The sequence below is a fragment of the Euwallacea fornicatus genome, chromosome 18, assembly GCF_040115645.1.
Source record: "Euwallacea fornicatus isolate EFF26 chromosome 18, ASM4011564v1, whole genome shotgun sequence".
Lineage (NCBI taxonomy): Eukaryota > Metazoa > Arthropoda > Insecta > Coleoptera > Curculionidae > Euwallacea > Euwallacea fornicatus.
Window position 1 is genome coordinate 2,575,335 of NC_089558.1, and position 16,724 is coordinate 2,592,058.

The following is a 16,724-nucleotide window of genomic DNA, read 5'->3' on the forward strand; positions in this document are numbered from 1 at the left end:
TTAATAGCATCTGAATTTTTAGAGCAGTTAGTCTTCAAATTTCCTAAAGATTGAAACTACAAATTTGAAAATTATTACAATTTAGTTGTGGCGGCTAAAAGTGGTAGAAACCTTCAGGTATATATGGATTGTAAATTGGTCTTAGATGCGTCTACCAAAGCCCTGAAAGAGCCTATATTTCCCAATTACTGAAATAGTAGACAACTGCTATTACTTGAGCAGTCATTTACAATGGTCACCGTGACAACTCTTCACACATCAAAAGCTTTAGACAAAAATATATTTAAACTTCACTGTAATACTTTTCTTTTAATTTTACAGTCACAGCTTTCTCACAAATTAAAACACATAATTTACTCCTTAAATAACTAAAAAATATTGCCTTAAATACTTCTAAATTAAAAAAAATCATTTCACTCAACATTGTAAAAAAGAGAGACAATGGTATATTTAATCATTAGGAGGCCCTTCTTTTAATGCATATTTTCCCCCGGGCCAGATGGGACAAGAAAAATCTTAATTTCTCCCCGTTTTGCTTCTTCACGAAAATACAGTCGTTGCCTACTGCAGAAATTGTAGCCGCAGTTTTAGGCTGGTCTTTTCCCTCCACAAAAATTGATTGCCCACGATGGAACCACCTTTTTTCATACAGCAATTTCCCGTCCTCAATGCGAGTCTCGATAAGGGTCTGCTGTTGAAGTTAATATTCTTATATCAGAGCTCTAATTTTATTCAAAATTACCCCTACCTCAGCCATAGCATGGGCAGTACCAGTGGTGTTCATATTGTGATTGGGACTGCTTGTTGATGAAGAACTTTCACTTAGCTTCTTCACTGCATATGTGGCCTTTTCTTTAATTTGCCTCAAATCATTATCAATCTAAAAATGCAATAAAAAAGCGACTTGAAAGGAGATGTGAAATAAAGCGAGGTCATACATCTTTTTCATCTAGAAGATATGTTATTTGGGCGTTGGGTACCTTCCTTCGCTTTTCTGGTATGGGAATAGGCTCATTGGGCCGTCTTCTCAGTTTCCTTGTCATTGCAGGTTTCACCTAAAACATTAATTCACGTGACCTAACACCTTAAAAGGCAAAATGCATACAGCAATACCTCCATTGAATCCCCAGTTAGCTCCATTGAGCATCTTTCAGCTTCAATGGTGCGTTTTTTGTCCTCCAGATCGGAAATTAGGGTCTCTCTAAGGTCTATTTTTTTTTCTTCAAAATCTTTGCCGGCAACTTTAATTTCCTGAGCATAGTCCCTCTTGACATACTCATACATTGACTCTCTAAAAAAGTAGTTATGTAATCATTGAAGACTGAAATGAAGTTAAATATAGTTAGTACTTGTATATATCATTGAGTTTTAAACGCTCTATATATTGGGCCTCCAATTTTTTCACAATCTTGTTGTATTCGGTATGAGTTCCATCTGATAATTGCATTAGTTTCTTTTTTAAAGTGGCCAGTTTGTCTTGATACATTTGTTCTTTGATTTCCAGATGGCCCCGATGTCCTGTTCAATAAAAAAGAACTTTTATTAAAAATTTTGATGATTGTTAATGTAAAAGTACAGCGATTCTTGTTTCACGTGTTTTATGGGATATTATGTAAAATGTGTACGTGAGATTGTGCGTTCCCTTTATTTTACGTATTTAAAAAATATGTCGAATCAAAGTTTGGAAATTACTTTATAATTGGATGATTGATTCACAACAAGGAAGAACTATAAAATTCGCTAAACATGGGATTCTTGGAAATTGTAAACGCACTGCAAATATGTGGATAAGAACACTTTATTTTATAACTAGAAGATTTTTCCTATAACTAGTACTTTCCCAATTGTAATAAAAGAAAAAAGAGCCGATTGTTGCTTAACAATGTGCGATAACACATTTGCTTTACATCACCGTAAATCTTTATTTGTTATATGCGCCACTAACCTGACGAGCTACTGTACTTTTCACGTTAAATTCATAATTACAGTTCGAATATAATTTTTAGTGAGTACCAGAGACCTTCGATAGCATGATTCACAATTGTTTATTTACAACCGCGTACGACGATCCAGAACCACTTTGAGCAAAAACGCCAAAGGAATTCAATGTTTATAGACAATACACCCTCACAATACTAAAAAAGATCAGTTTTTCAATTATATGTATTATCGGATTCGCTTTTGAGTTATCAGGAATTTTAAACATTTTTTCCACTATAAAAACTGCAACAACAAATCAATTTTATTTGGACTTGAAATGGGATTTTGTGGTCTTTAGCGACGAAGCGACCTTTTGTCCGGGTATACATAATGATCGGAGATGAGTGAGAGGGGGGGGCAAGGTGAAAAACAGAATATCAAATCCTTAGTTTAAAGGTATGTGCAAAACACTATAAGGATAATAGTGTGGCTTGCTATAGTCCATGATAGCAGGTCATCTTTGGTTGTCATCAGAGGCAATATGACTGCTCCACGGTACATCAAAGAAGCCTCGGAGCAGCATTTTTTGCCCTATTTCAGAACACATCTCCGCAATCCAGGGTTTCAACAAGATAGTGCACGACCATATGTGGCTCAGATTACTATGGATTTTTTCGAACAAAAAGGAAATCAATTCATTATCTTGACTACCGCGATCTCGATACCTATCATCACTTGAATATGACTAGGATTTTGTGGGTGGGTTATCCCATTTACCACAAACCCTAGCGACGCTATGTAATGCCGCACAGACAGCCTGGAATGAGATATGTCAAGAGGACATGGATCATCCTGTTGAATCCATGCCCAGACGTGACCAGGAGTGTATAAGGTAACACGGGGCGCCGGCATGTTATTAAGTTTTTTCCGGGTTTAAATTATAGAACTTGTTTAATTTTTTAACGATGTACTCGTATTAGTATAAAAAATATGCGTAGAAAAAATGATTTAAATCAAACCATTTTTTCGGTGTTCTCTTTTCTATGTCACGCAGTCGTATTTGCGACAATTAAGCTCATAACTTATTAGAAAACAACCTAGATATTTGTAATTGTGCGATTTACTTAATGAAATCAATATACCCCTAATTGAGCGAAGAGACTTATTTGTGTCTTGAAAATTACACAAAAATAGCTAAAGACAATTTTCGAAATGTTGACCGTCTACACCAATACATTTTTTAAGTTTTAAACTAAAATTTTGTCGCACTTTCAACTTATCACTCTAATGAACCGACCTGTTTGTTTCAATGATTATGACTAATTATCGATTTTGCAAACATAATTAAAAATTATCAAAAATGGCGCTCGTGTTACAGTTTATTGTTTTCATGGCCTACCTCGTAATGTAAGCTTTTACCGAATTGATAGCGTTCTCAAACCCTTGGCAGTGCCCCTTAAACTACTATTGGAAACACCTCAAAAAGGGCTAAAGGTACGAGTTTCTTCTAATACCTTTTCGACATTGAAGAGTTCAGAATGTCAGAATTTCTAAAAATGTTGAAGTTGAAGCACTAATAAAAGTTAATTATACCTCGGTAAAGCACAGGTGGTGCCACCTATCATTTATCTTGAAATAGATTTTGAATGAATTTATGGTAGCCAGAAACTCTCGCAGAAACAATTTCATGTTAGGAAGTCATAAAATTTGAGATTTATTTCCAATTTACGAAATTTAAAATGTTTTAACATTCCTACAGAATTCTGCTGAATCGCTCTATTCTTTTATCAACTAAGCACGCTGTAAGCATTTTTCGGAATGTGTTTCGAACACCCTGTATATAACCTATTTTGTGTGTGTTAATTTTTGCTTTTGGACGTTTTGCACGTAGTGAGCTTTTTGCCTTAAAAGTCGTTCAAACATTAACTATATTTTGTAATCGTTCGATTTTGCATGATATACCTGCTATGTATGGTATAACAAGGTTTTGTATTCTATAAAATTCAATTTTATAAAGGCGGTATAAAAAGATTTCTGAACATAGTCGCTGCAAGCAGTTGACCGGGACCCTATGTCGACAATATAAATTTGTCGTCGATTTTTTGTGGGGGTATTTAAAGTCGAAAATTTATGACGCACAGCACTGTCTCTGGAAGGATTCAAGCGGTGTATCACTGAAGAATGTCACCTAAATACAACCCTAATTCCCAATAATATTCGTCAAAATTTTGAACAACGTATTTATTATTGCACGGAAATGGAAGGTGAATATTTCTCTGTTATTAGTTAATTAAACGATTAATATAAAATTATCTTTTATTTCTAAATATAAGTTAAAGGTTCTTTTTTCAGTAACAGATGATGTAACATTGAAAAATTACATGTTGACGATCAGAATTAAAAACCCTTTCAATTGAGGCGTCACTCGATCTATAGTGTCTTTTGAGGTTCTAAAGTTGAATGCACCCCCGTTAAGAGGGTTTTCTTAGTAAATCTACATTTAGCAATAAAATGTATCCCCCTCGAAAACAAAAACGACGTGTTGCGGCAATTTCTAATATTTTGGTCGGTTCAAAATAAGTCAGATGTTACGTTTTTAATGGTACACTCCTTATATTATATCGTGTCGCCTATCGACTGTTCTTAGTGGTACCACTTATGAGCCGTACTTTTGCCAAAGCCGGGCTGCAAAGTTTTATAGTTGTTTTGGAGGAAAATCATCTCTTTGATGATTCAATCTGAGGTTAATGCGGCGATAAACAAGATGTTTATAGCGTTGAATAAAATAACGATCGAACGATCTCCAAAAACTTATTTCTCATTTGTTGTGAAAATGCGTGTTTTGATTGCTGTTGGTGCTCAGAGATGTGTTCCTTCCTCCATGTTTCGTAAAATAATGTCACATCCATGCTCTCTGATGTTAAACCACTTTAAGTAAAAAAGTTACTTAACCAGCATGCTACATTTGTTTGTATGAATATTTTGGAGAAACCCTGTGTATATTCTATAAATTGGAGTCGCATTGTTAATTTTCCTTTATAATTTAGTTGTAAATAAGGCCTCATATGCACCAAGGATTTGTTGCCAGGAGATCATTGCGCACTATTCTCACTTAAATCCCTTTTCTAACAACTTAAATGAAACCTCCTATTAATTAGTTAGTGATAAATCTGTCAATAATTTTTTCTGTAACTTGGTTTTCTTTTCATTTGTTGGAATAGTAAAAACTCTATCCACAAGATTTAAAGGCATCCAATGTGATAGTGACTCTCATTTGTCTTTATATATTATGTTTTAACCACATTAATATTAAATATGCTTATTTTCCTTTTTGAAAGTCTCCTATTGAATTTCTGTTTAAAGAAGTTGAGTTTGAAATTGTTAAAATACTGCTACTTAAAATTTCGTTGCAAGAATTTTTCCATTTTGAGATATTGTACAATGATGCCATAAGTTTTGTTCTTAAAAATTATACTCAACAACATGCGATCAGATTTCATATCTCTATTGTCATTTAAACCATACTCTACAAAGCCTTCAAAAAGATGCCCCCCCACTAGTGTTACAAAAACTCACCAGTGTCAGTTTCACTCGCATCTTCAGTGTCTTCATCGCTGCCATCATGTTGATCATCATGAAAATCATTATCTACATAATCGTCTATTTTGTCGTCTTCGAATTCATACTCGTGGTTGTTGTATGAATTGGATATGGGAGAGCCAAAAAAAGACATGTTTTGAGTGAAAAATTGAGAAAACCGTAAATTACTCAAAGAGAGAACTAACAATAGATCTAATCTTGTGGTTACGCTTTTTAAGAAAGTTTCGTCTCAGTTATTATTTTATTTTTTGTTTCAGTTCAAAATAATTATTTAAACACTAAACAAATACATTTTTTATTTACATTTTAATCAGCTGTGGAAATTGAAATATCAACATGTGATATTGGCATTCATCATATCGACGAATTTGCTTGAAATGAGATTTGAGACTTCGGAACAGCTTTTAATCTGACATTTTAGAATCTTTGACAAGTTAGAGCGAGACAGACTGATGTTCAAAACAATATTCTGTGTCTAACAATTATCGCATACATACAGCAAGTGTATACAATGTATACAACGAATACAAATAATAAAAAATGTATCAATCTTGACAACTCTGGGGTTTACGGATTATATACGAGGGAATTCATGGCAGAGCAAAAATAAACACCACATCTTAAAAACTTCGTTTATTTAAAATAATAACTGATTTAGTTTAGCATAATATAAATAACAAAACTATAAACACTTAACATGAGAATACAGAAGAACCTATTCACTTCAATCATTTATTTGAAATCACTGATGGCGACATATGTCGTGTAATTAAGCTCATTTGTTGCAGATATAAAAGAAAGCTATAGCAGAATAATTCCCCACAAAACTCTAACGAAATTGAATTTTTTATTTTATTTTTTGAAATAACCCCTCACACATCACAACACTTGTCACTCAACAAGAGTTTTAGTTCAAGTCCTTAGTAAAGAGTAAATGTTATTCTCAGTTAATTCTAATTGAGAATAGGGTGCAATTTCACCGCTACTTGTGAGTGAGAAGTTATTCCTAAATAAAATTCAAAAAATATGGAATTCATGATAATGGTGAATATACGGACTTTGGAATAATGAATAGAGCACTTACGTGCTTTTGCTGTAACTGGTACTTAGTAAAAGGCGAATGTTATTCTCAGTAGTTCTAACCGAGAATAAGATGCAAGCCCACTGCAACATCTGATGTGTGAAGCGTTACTCCCAAAAATTAAAAACAGAGTACACAATCCACCTCACACATATAAAACATATTTACAATAAAAGCGAATGTCCAAACAAACTGTTTTCGTCGACAAAATAATCCTCCTTTGAGGGGCACTTAAGGAGGAGTATCGACGTGCACGACATATAAAATTAACTCGATTTACTTGCTGGTGATGTCATCACATAACGCAGCCAAAGCCGCGCACTCTTCAGTCTTCTGCTTTAGCGCAACATCCAGAGACGACGCCTCAATCTTCAATTTTTTTACTTTATTTTGAAGCCTAATAATCTTCTGCTGATTCTGGTCCGTTTCGAGTTTGACCCTCTCTTGTGCTCTAAAATGTCAAATACAGTTAAGTCCAGACGTTAAGACTGCAAGAAATTTACCTTTTAATAATGTCATCACATTCAGTTTTCAGTGCTTTATGTTTGATTTCCAACTCTTCAATTTGACTGGTAGCAATCTCGTTGTTTTCGATTAATATTGCTTCGTTATTCTTAAATACCCCGATAACCTCCTTGGCCCTTTCGTATTTGCTAAAATGTTTAAATTTAAGTCTGCGATTTTCATGGCAAAGCTCAATTGTTGCTCACCGGAAAAGGTCAGCGAAGGCCATTTCAGAGCTAGAAAAATCATGGGCGAGCTTCTGGGATTCCTGTTTCAAAGCCAACATGTCACTGCATTGTTTCTTTAGCTGTGCTTCATACTGTTGAATCACATCTCTAAATTAAAATAATGGACAGATTGTTTGTTGCAATTGACGATTTGTTCAATTACTTACTTATATCTACAAATTTTATCCTTATTCGCCTCCCTATCCAAGGCGTGCGACAAAATACATTTATCCTTCAGCATATTATCCTCATGCATGGCCCCTAATTCCTTCTGCAGCCTTGCTAAGTCTTTGCTGAGCTCCTCCTCCTGCTTTTTATATTGCTCCACCAACGGGTCCGTATTGTCATTATCCTCGACTACTTCTGCATTGGTGTCACCTTTTACTACCAATGGATTCAGTATTACTCGAGTTTTATTCCTGACGGTTCGCAGATTTGGCCGGCATTGGATTTTCTTGGGAATGGTCAGTTGTGGTTTTGCTTCTTTTGTAGTTTCAAAGCTTGCTAGAGTGAAACCATTTTTGCCATCAACGCACTCCTTCAGGTCGCCACTTAGCGGTTGATCTTTCTCAGTTTTTTCAGCGTGATTAATGGAAATTTCCTCTGCAGTCACAACTTCCCCAACAACTTCTTCAGTTGAGACTGACTCGGTCAAATCAATAATTTTATCTGGTAACAGTTGGCTGATGGTGGCCGTCTTATCATTCTCCAGTTTAGTCTCCCCAGTGGATAAAGAACCCCTCTCCAGGGAATTGCTTGTGGCACTGCTGTCACTAGATGTATCAACGGAAATCACATCCTCAACTATAGCAGACACTTCAACATCAATAGTTTGATTCATACTTTTCGCTAGATGTTCCAAAGCCTTTTCGGAATTGGAATCGTCTGCAATATAAATCACTGAACTCTCGTCATTTTTGATATTATTAGACTCCATTTCCTTTACACTCTTTGATGAAATATTCATAATAGCTACATTGAAAGTAGTTGAAGACGCAACTTGCAAATCTGACTCGAGTCTTGTTTTGGATGTTTCTAAGGGAAATTCAACTACTGAATCATTCGCATTAAATGTTGAATTAAGGGCTGAGCCTTCTGACCTTGTGTTCTCACAAATAGCTTTGATGTTCGATTTATAAGTAGCGTTTGCAGAATTGTCAGATATACTTTCTGCGAGTTTCTCTTGAGGCAGATTCCAAGTTTCAATTTGATGATCGCTCTCAGAAGCGTCTTTGTATGATTCGGCAGACAACTCTGTACTCAAAACGGTATTTGAAGAATCTTCATTGCTTGAAGGAATGGCATCACTCAATGGTGTTGAGGGACTAATATTTACTGCACCGACATCATTTTCCATTTCAGCAAGATCACCAATATTGTGTGTGATGTCAAATTCGTTAGTGGTGTCGACATTCTCGTCAGAGGTATTCCCTTCTTGTTTCTCTTGAGTCAAATTTAAAGCGTCATTTTGCTGCTGAGTTTTAAATTGTTTCTTAGATAGTTCGGATGAAAATTCCACGGTCAAATTATCATTTGAGGATTCTTTTCCTTCAGTTGGATGGTCATGCTCTAGTGGATTTAAAGGATTTAAATTATCTTGTAGAATTTCGTTAAGCGATTCTGTAAGATCGCAAATGTTACTATCAGGTCTACTAAGTTCTTTTGATTCTTCTAAGTGTTCTGAGTTGATAGATCTATGGTTCACGATAGGGGACCTTGGTTCAGAATTGTTTTTTCCATAACTACCGTTGAATATGATATTTACTGAAGCTTTATGATTACACGCAGCTTCGGTGGTTTCTTGCAAACTGATTGAATAATTTTGTTGATTATCTAAAGACTTCAGTGGATTTTTCCCCAGATTGTCATTAAGCTCAATAGGTTGGGATTTGCACGCTTCCGAATTGATCATGCAGTCTTCCTTTAATTTGTCAACACCCTCTGGTGATGGGTCTGGGTTCATCAGACTCTTATCAGACTCTTTTTTTAATTTTTCAGCAATATTTGATGAGCAGTTTAAAAATTCTGAAGTAACTTGTTTTGTGCCAGGTGACATAGAACTGGTATTTGTGGATTCCAGCAGAGAACTCTTTCCAAGTATAGTATTTTCGGAGCTGTTTGTAGATTCGATTATTTCTGAAGATTCTGATGCTTCATTATCTCGAAATTTGCGTAACTTTAGATTCACCATGAACATTTCCTTCTTTCCTGATTCGTTTAAAGATTGTTTGTTTACATTAGGTAAAGCAGGTTGAGGATCATTTGTCTCTTCTTCAAGGGCACAAAAATTCGCTTGAAATGTGGTATTTGTTTGAACTTCTGAAAGACTCATTTTTCCAGAAATTTGCACAAAGGTACTCGTCGATCTCATTTCTTTTGCACTCCCTTCATCAGCTTTTAATTGGACCAATTCTTGGTCTGATTTTAATTGGTCAGAAACAGCAACTTTTTGTGGCTTAGTATTGAAAGATGCAACAGGCGCCATTCTACTATTGTCAGATAATGTTGATTCACTTTGGCTGACAGAAAGGGAACCGCTATGTCTTAAATTCTGATTACATGGTATATCCCAGTCGAATGTCGAATTGCGGTGTATTTGAGAGGTTTCGGATGATTGACGGGAATTAGAACTGCTTTTTACTCGTATAGAATCATAGCTAGAATCAAGGCAGACTTCTCCGAGGGCATCAGCCAAAATCGTCATATCAGATTTGGCATACTCCATAGTCTGCTGAATTGGAGATTGGGCTTGCTCTAGGGGGGATATTTCTAGAGGAGTGTTACTTGCATCTAAGCACTCTGAAGCCATACTCATTTTATTATCTGATTTTCTTTTTTCTTGGACTGCAGGCTCAGAAACTGACTCATCTGCACTGATCAGGCTTTGAGACTTCTTAACAGTATCCATCAAATAATACATATCTTCCTTCGCAGTAGAATCATGTAAAGAGAGTTCCTCTAAATTTCTAGTATGAGAATCGGTCCCCTCTATTACGATGCTGCTAAATGGGTCATAGCTTTCACTAGTGCTCATAAACGAATCAAAGACAGTGCTGGTGTTTACGGTTTCGAAAATTATTTCTTTGTTTTCTTCTGCTACGGTATTAGAGAGGTCCTGGGAAGAAGCGCTGAAATGGTGGTTGAGAGAAATATTTCCTGTTGCTAAATATACAGTCTTACCTGGCAGCGTCAGAGGGGAGGATTTCCTTTAGAATTGGTCTTTGAGGTTTTGGTGGGATGTGTTCTGTAAAAAGGAAAATTTAACTCAAAAACTGGAGTTACCTTCTAGCAATAGTTTACCCGAAAAGCGTTTTGCTGCCTCCTCTTTACCCTGAGCGTCATTCTGAAATAAAGTGAAACGTTTGAGTAGATAAACACTTGCAAAGAATCATTCAATTTCTTATCAGGCGGAACATTAAATCTTTTATTTTCTCTAGAGGACATTAATAACAATATAAGATTATCGTGATCCGTTTTCTAGTGATTATCCTGCTTTGGAACTGAGCAACTGACCAAAATTATTCACTGTAATACTGAATAAATAATGCTGCAACTTACACGAATATACTTCTTAAAAATACTGGTAACAAAATTCATGTCCGCCTAGAACCGAATTTCTGCTGATCACCGACAACGATCGAGTAATGAAAATGAGGTACCTGTGGCAATGGAGACCTTTCAGTATAAACTTCAATCAAAACAAAGAGTAAAAGCCCCGAATAAGAAACAGGAAATATATGTTCATTAAACTTGAAGGTGATTAAAACTGGGCTATTTATAGTCAAACCGAGAGGAACGATTTGGACTGAAGGCAACGCGAGGGTGGATGGATATGGGAATGAGAAAGAGAAAGCTTTTACGTTTTAAAGAAAAATATACAAATTGTGGTCGTTTTTTTTCCTGTTGACGTTTCAAAGAAAGACTGGTTGAGGCACTATTTATAGATTTCAATTTTGCCCTTTGTATCAGAATGATAGCTGTAAAGCAGGTAGAGCAATGAAGATATTGGTAATGAAGGCTAATGAAGGGGGACTATTTATTTATAGCCAGTTACCCTTTGCCTTCTACAAAGAAATATCTCTGAAATAGGCAACTTAGAGATGTGGATGGTTTTTTGCCTTTGCAATTTATCCTACAACTTCTGAACTTCTAATTCCTCTATGATTCAGGGGTATTTTCTACCTAATTAAGATTAATATCTTCTGAGCACATTTACTTTCTCTTTTGTAAATTATGATTTCTATAAATTACTAATCTACATAGAGTGCAATTCAAATTGTGAGTTTATAATAATCTGATGTATTCCATCCAAACTAATTTGTCAAACCATTTATTGAAAGGATGTAATAGTACGGACTGTACAAATCTCCCCTGGATAATGAGGATCATTTAGTAACCACAAGAAAAATAGTAAATTTTCTGTATGAAGGAGCAGAACTGTTAAAAATAACCTTAAGTATATGCAGCATATTTGTCAGTATACATTTCTAACATTTCAAAACTGGCTTTCTCTCCTATTGGAATAGGGCCACAGTACATTTTAATGTTAAAATTGAAGACATAGGAAAATGACGAAGGGTGCATAAAGGATTGTAACAAAAAAGGGGCTTGCTAAGATGGCATATACAATATAGGCCTTTCTGAGGGTCCGCTACCTTAGTGCAAACAAAGTAATTATTATTCTATACTCAGTAAAAGTTAAAAATATATATACGGTACGATAACGATATAATACGGATTCCTACAGAGCGGATTGGACTATACGACATCCTTACTTTACCTCTTTATCAGCACTGTTAAATGTAGATTTATCCATGATTCAGATTTAACTAGTATTTGGTTTAACCACAGTCATTTGCAAAAAAAACATTAAACAAAAATTTAAAGAAAAACAGCATAAACTTTATGCATGAAAGACCGTTAACGAATGTTTTTTTTATTTAAATCAGATGATTTTTTTGAATTTTGAATGTTTGTCAAAGCGACAATAATGAGTGACATTAAAAACTTCGGCGTAGTATGTCTGACATCAGTCCAATCTACTTCTACTTGTGGCGTAGTGATGGAGAAAGTGAAAGGGAACATGAGGCGTGACTACTTCCCTTGACAATGACAGAAATCAGCGGGTAAAACGTTCATTTTTCTAACCTAAATTAGAAACAATTTTGGAAGTTTATGAGAATAATTTTCCTTATTTAGGATTCCCATAATTTAGTGAAACATTAAATACACCAAAAGCACAGAAAAAAAGAGGCGACTGCCATGTCTGAATACTATAAATCCCTTATATCAGATGAGTAAGTGCATACCAAATAATTACTGGATCCCCTCGATTTTTTGAAATGTCCAATAATTAACTAAAATTTGCGTTACTCAGGCTTGACTTTAACTCATTTCTGATTAGCCATAGTCTACCAAGTCAATTGTAATAAGGGTCTAGTCTTTGTTATGTAAAAAGTAAAGGTGTATAACATTAGTTCATTGTTCAGGCTGCCCTTGCTTAAAAATAAACAAAGGTAAACTTGCTAGAGGCAATACAAATAGATGTTCTCTGCAGTTCTGGAGAGTGATAGAAATTTTCCTACTTAAAATTTCTAGTGATATATTTTGTGGGTTTAGTCCATGCATGGGCAGGTATATATGAATCATTTTTTGAACTAGAAATATTTATTTTTAGAGATGTAGTAAAAGAATTATTGAAAGACAGCAAACGCAGAGAAAGAAAACTACAAAATCAAAGCTCCAGACTGAGACCAAACATAAACTTTTTTCAAAGAACAGTTAAACACTTGGTAGCAAATAACAATAGGTAAGTACAATTTCCTAACAGATTGCCCAAGTTTTTAGTTGTAGCAAGTAATTTTTGATGCTTAAAATCATATCAGAAATAAAATATTTTAGAATAACGAAAAGAGTTGACACATTTAAAGAAGATTACCTGAAAGATGGCAAAGTAAGGAAATTGAAAAGAAGAGTATATAAGTCTGCTATAGGAAAACCTTCAGCTACAAATTACGAATATAAAAGGCATTTAATTTTACGGGCAAACATTTCTTTTGTGAAGGCTAAAGATAGTGGAGATGAAGCAACATTACAGCAAACCAGTCCACAATTAGACAATCCATCATCGAGGCTAAATGGGGAACACTCTTGCCAAATTGTTGAGATTAGTGGTTCAAGTGATAAAAATGGCAGTGAATCAGACTCCTCCATTGAGTCTGAGCGTGATATAAATAGAAAAAATTCACAAAATAAATATTCAAAAAGTGAGCATTCACAAAAAAATACAGACATGGTTTGGATATCAAGTGATGACTGCAGCAGTGATAGTGATGTTGTATTTGTTAAACAAATAAGTGGGTCAACTAATAAAGTGAAAAAATTGAGAAATAGACACAAATTAAAGCTTCCTCCTTATATATATATAGATTAAATTAAAGTTTAATAGAATTTATTGATTTTTATTTAATTATAAATTTTCCTGCCAAAGAATCTCTATCATGGAATAAATTACAAGATTTTGACACTTAAAAATTAAAGTTTTCTAGCGTGCACTTAATCCTTGGAAAGCAAAATTTGAATCAATTATGTAGCTTTTTAAAAACCTCTTTGCAAGTAATATATACAATTTGCTTAAATCTCTCGCATTCCACACTTATCGATCTACTTCGCCAAATACAATGTCCAACGTTCCTATGATGGCGACAATGTCTGCCAACATGTGATTTTTGCCTATTTTGTCCAAAGCTGCCAAGTGAGCAAATCCGGGGGCCTTGATTTTACACCTAAAAAGCAGATTCAAGTTCCAAAAAAAAATGTTCATGACAAAAAATCATGAGTTCAAACACCTTTCTAATAGCCAATTGACAAAATATGTTCAATAGTTTTTAGTTGAGCTTGACACTTCCACAGATGTGTCGTACACCCACTGACATTTAACAATACATTTACCTGTACGGTTTGGAACTGCCATCAGAAACCAAATACACCCCAAACTCGCCCTTAGGCGCCTCAACTGCGGTATAAGTGGACCCAGGTGGTACTTGATACCCCTGAGTGAATAACTTGAAATGATGAATCAAAGCTTCCATAGAAGTTTTCATTTCAGTCCTGCTCGGAGGGGTGACTTTGCAGTCATCTGTCTTAATTTCACCTAAATTTTCCCACGTTCCATTATCCATTATTGAAGGACGCTCTTTCTGATTATTATCTACCTGCAGGCATTTGGTTGAGACATTGTTCGATAATTCTTAGAGATTGGCGCATTTCTTCCAGTCGGCACAGATATCGATCGTAACAATCACCTTTAGAGCCAATGGGTATGTCAAATTCTACCAAATGGTATGCGTCGTACGGTTGGGTTTTACGCAGATCCCATTTGATACCGGAACCTCTCAGCATTACTCCACTAAAATTATACATTAACAGTCAATTATTCAACTCTCCAAATAACCATTTCTCACTAGTGATTACGGCAATAAATCAATTCATTATAAAAATGCACAAACTTCGCTATCAAAACAATACTTAAAAGTCTAATTACACTTACCTGAAGCCATAATTTAGTGCGTCTTCGGCTGAAACAATTCCAATATTCTCTGTCCTCTGAACCCACAGTCGATTATTAGTCAAAAGATCCTCCATTTCATCTAATCTTTCATTGAAGTTCAAGGCGAATTGATGAATATCGTCCAACAAACCCAGCGGCATATCCTGAGTAAATTCCCCATAAACCCCCTTCAAAGCAAGTTAGACTTTAAAATACTTACAAGAGAGACACCGCCTGGTCGCACATAGGCTGCGTGCATTCTGGCTCCAGAGACTCGTTCGTAAAACTCCATCAATTTTTCGCGCTCCTCAAAGAGCCAGAAAAACGGAGTTAAGGCTCCAATATCTAAAGCATGGCAGCAAACACCCATGATGTGGTTGAGGATTCTGGTGAGTTCAGCAAATAACACTATAAAATTGCTTTTTACAATTCACTGTTATCTATCTTTGAGTCTGATTTACCTCGAATGTATTTAGCTCGAATTGGTACATCAATATTAAGAAGCTTCTCTACAGCCAAACTATAGCATTGCTCATTGCACATCATTGACACATAATCGAGACGATCAAAATAGGGCAAAGCTTGAGTGTAAGTTTTGTACTCAATTAATTTTTCAGTTCCTCTGTGTAGCAGACCAATATGGGGATCCGATCTTTTAACAGTCTTTGAAAGCATTAGATTTACAAAGTCTATTATCTCACTAAATGCTTACATACCTCTCCATCTAATTCTAGGACAAGTCGCAGCACACCATGAGCGGCAGGGTGCTGTGGGCCAAAATTAATAGTAACATTCTTCACCTCTTTTTCAATTGGAGTTTTAATACCATTCCAGGGTTGCATGGCCCAGTGTTTGGTGGTTTCATCGGGATACATTACAGGACCCTTAAATTGGGCAAAATATTCTTCATCGGGGTACCATTTAGCATTGGATTGATAGCTACAAAATGGTATTTTTATTGTTCAGCTATTCACACATATTGGTTAGAAAACGGAGTTCAATAATTTGATTAATTCATTTCACTCATATGTTAAAATACACACATAATATAAGAAACATGCTTGACATTTTTTGAGATATATGAAATGATCTCAGATACTAGATTTGCAATTTTTAATTAACATGGCAGTTTTAACTGTACCACTTTTTGTTAGTACATGAAATAACCAACACAAACAATGACCAAAAACTATTCTGTCTGCAAGAAATTTGTAAAAAATTGCAATTTATTGTTTTCAATATGAATTTTGTGTTCCTGCTTTGTCTCATTGGTGGAAAGCCTTAAGAACTGCAGGGGGTATTCTTGTAAAGACTGCATCAGAAAAACATCTCCATTTGTCTTTGATTGTTTTACACTATGTACTAGCTGCCTTCTACCTCTCTTCTGAACTCCATTACAAAGAACCTTTTCAAGTCATACCAAGATTTCGACTGTGTGGGGCGCTGCAAGGATCCATCTATATAATTTAATAAAAGGCATTCTTCCTGAATTGAGGTAAGGTTTACTTATAGAGCTCAAAATAAGATGAAGGGGCCGATAACCTAAAATTACATAACAAAATAAATGAGCAAATTACCTTGTATGTAATAAAGCAGCTCCATTTTTTAGGAAAAATTTAGGCTGTAGTTGACTTAATGTACTCCGAAAGACCGCCTGCATTATTATTATGAGAAATAAACAAAATTATGTTAAAAATTTCAAATATTTGCAGATTTTAAATATTAATTTTCTTGTCTTGAATTGACGTGTTTCTTCTTTCCCTTCAGTCATCTATCTTCTCTGTCTCACTCCGATATCGGCACACCACTCTTGCTCCTCCATTTCAGTGTAGTTAGAAGAATT

General features: G+C 35.1%; 4 protein-coding genes across 7 annotated transcripts; 1 reads left to right on the top strand and 3 right to left on the bottom strand.

Annotated features, from left to right (window-relative positions):
• Window positions 1-278: 278 nt before the first annotated feature.
• LOC136345127 (sin3 histone deacetylase corepressor complex component SDS3) lies at window positions 279-5,902 on the bottom strand. 2 transcript variants are annotated; one of them, XM_066293155.1, is made up of 6 exons: window positions 5,497-5,902; window positions 1,350-1,518; window positions 1,114-1,291; window positions 939-1,055; window positions 749-880; window positions 279-688 (listed from the first exon to the last, which is right to left on the bottom strand). In XM_066293155.1, the coding sequence occupies exons 1-6, from the start codon at window positions 5,651-5,653 to the stop codon at window positions 458-460; spliced, it is 984 nt and encodes a 327-aa protein (XP_066149252.1). In that variant the 5' UTR covers window positions 5,654-5,902; the 3' UTR covers window positions 279-457. The 2 variants fall into 2 exon arrangements, with proteins under 2 accessions (XP_066149252.1, XP_066149251.1); XM_066293154.1 differs by having other exon boundaries at window positions 279-691; window positions 5,497-5,901.
• Window positions 5,903-6,138: 236 nt separating this feature from the next.
• Window positions 6,139-12,281, bottom strand: LOC136344989 (serine-rich adhesin for platelets-like). 3 transcript variants are annotated; one of them, XM_066292940.1, is made up of 7 exons: window positions 12,113-12,281; window positions 10,633-10,675; window positions 10,513-10,576; window positions 7,500-10,460; window positions 7,312-7,440; window positions 7,105-7,254; window positions 6,139-7,052 (listed from the first exon to the last, which is right to left on the bottom strand). In XM_066292940.1, exons 1-7 carry the CDS (start codon window positions 12,146-12,148, stop codon window positions 6,878-6,880), a joined length of 3,558 nt encoding a protein of 1,185 aa, XP_066149037.1. In that variant the 5' UTR covers window positions 12,149-12,281; the 3' UTR covers window positions 6,139-6,877. The 3 variants fall into 3 exon arrangements, with proteins under 3 accessions (XP_066149037.1, XP_066149038.1, XP_066149036.1); XM_066292941.1 differs by having other exon boundaries at window positions 12,108-12,275; XM_066292939.1 differs by lacking the exon at window positions 12,113-12,281 and adding an exon at window positions 10,891-11,177.
• Window positions 12,282-12,461: 180 nt separating this feature from the next.
• LOC136344995 (uncharacterized) lies at window positions 12,462-13,786 on the top strand. The gene is made up of 3 exons (XM_066292949.1): window positions 12,462-12,629; window positions 13,010-13,141; window positions 13,234-13,786. Exons 1-3 carry the CDS (start codon window positions 12,595-12,597, stop codon window positions 13,763-13,765), a joined length of 699 nt encoding a protein of 232 aa, XP_066149046.1. The 5' UTR covers window positions 12,462-12,594; the 3' UTR covers window positions 13,766-13,786.
• On the bottom strand, window positions 13,767-16,665 carry ND-49 (NADH dehydrogenase (ubiquinone) 49 kDa subunit). The gene is made up of 8 exons (XM_066292946.1): window positions 16,459-16,665; window positions 15,598-15,820; window positions 15,343-15,544; window positions 15,102-15,289; window positions 14,882-15,045; window positions 14,547-14,740; window positions 14,284-14,485; window positions 13,767-14,117 (listed from the first exon to the last, which is right to left on the bottom strand). The coding sequence occupies exons 1-8, from the start codon at window positions 16,539-16,541 to the stop codon at window positions 13,988-13,990; spliced, it is 1,386 nt and encodes a 461-aa protein (XP_066149043.1). The 5' UTR covers window positions 16,542-16,665; the 3' UTR covers window positions 13,767-13,987.
• Between the last annotated feature and the right edge of the window lie 59 nt (window positions 16,666-16,724).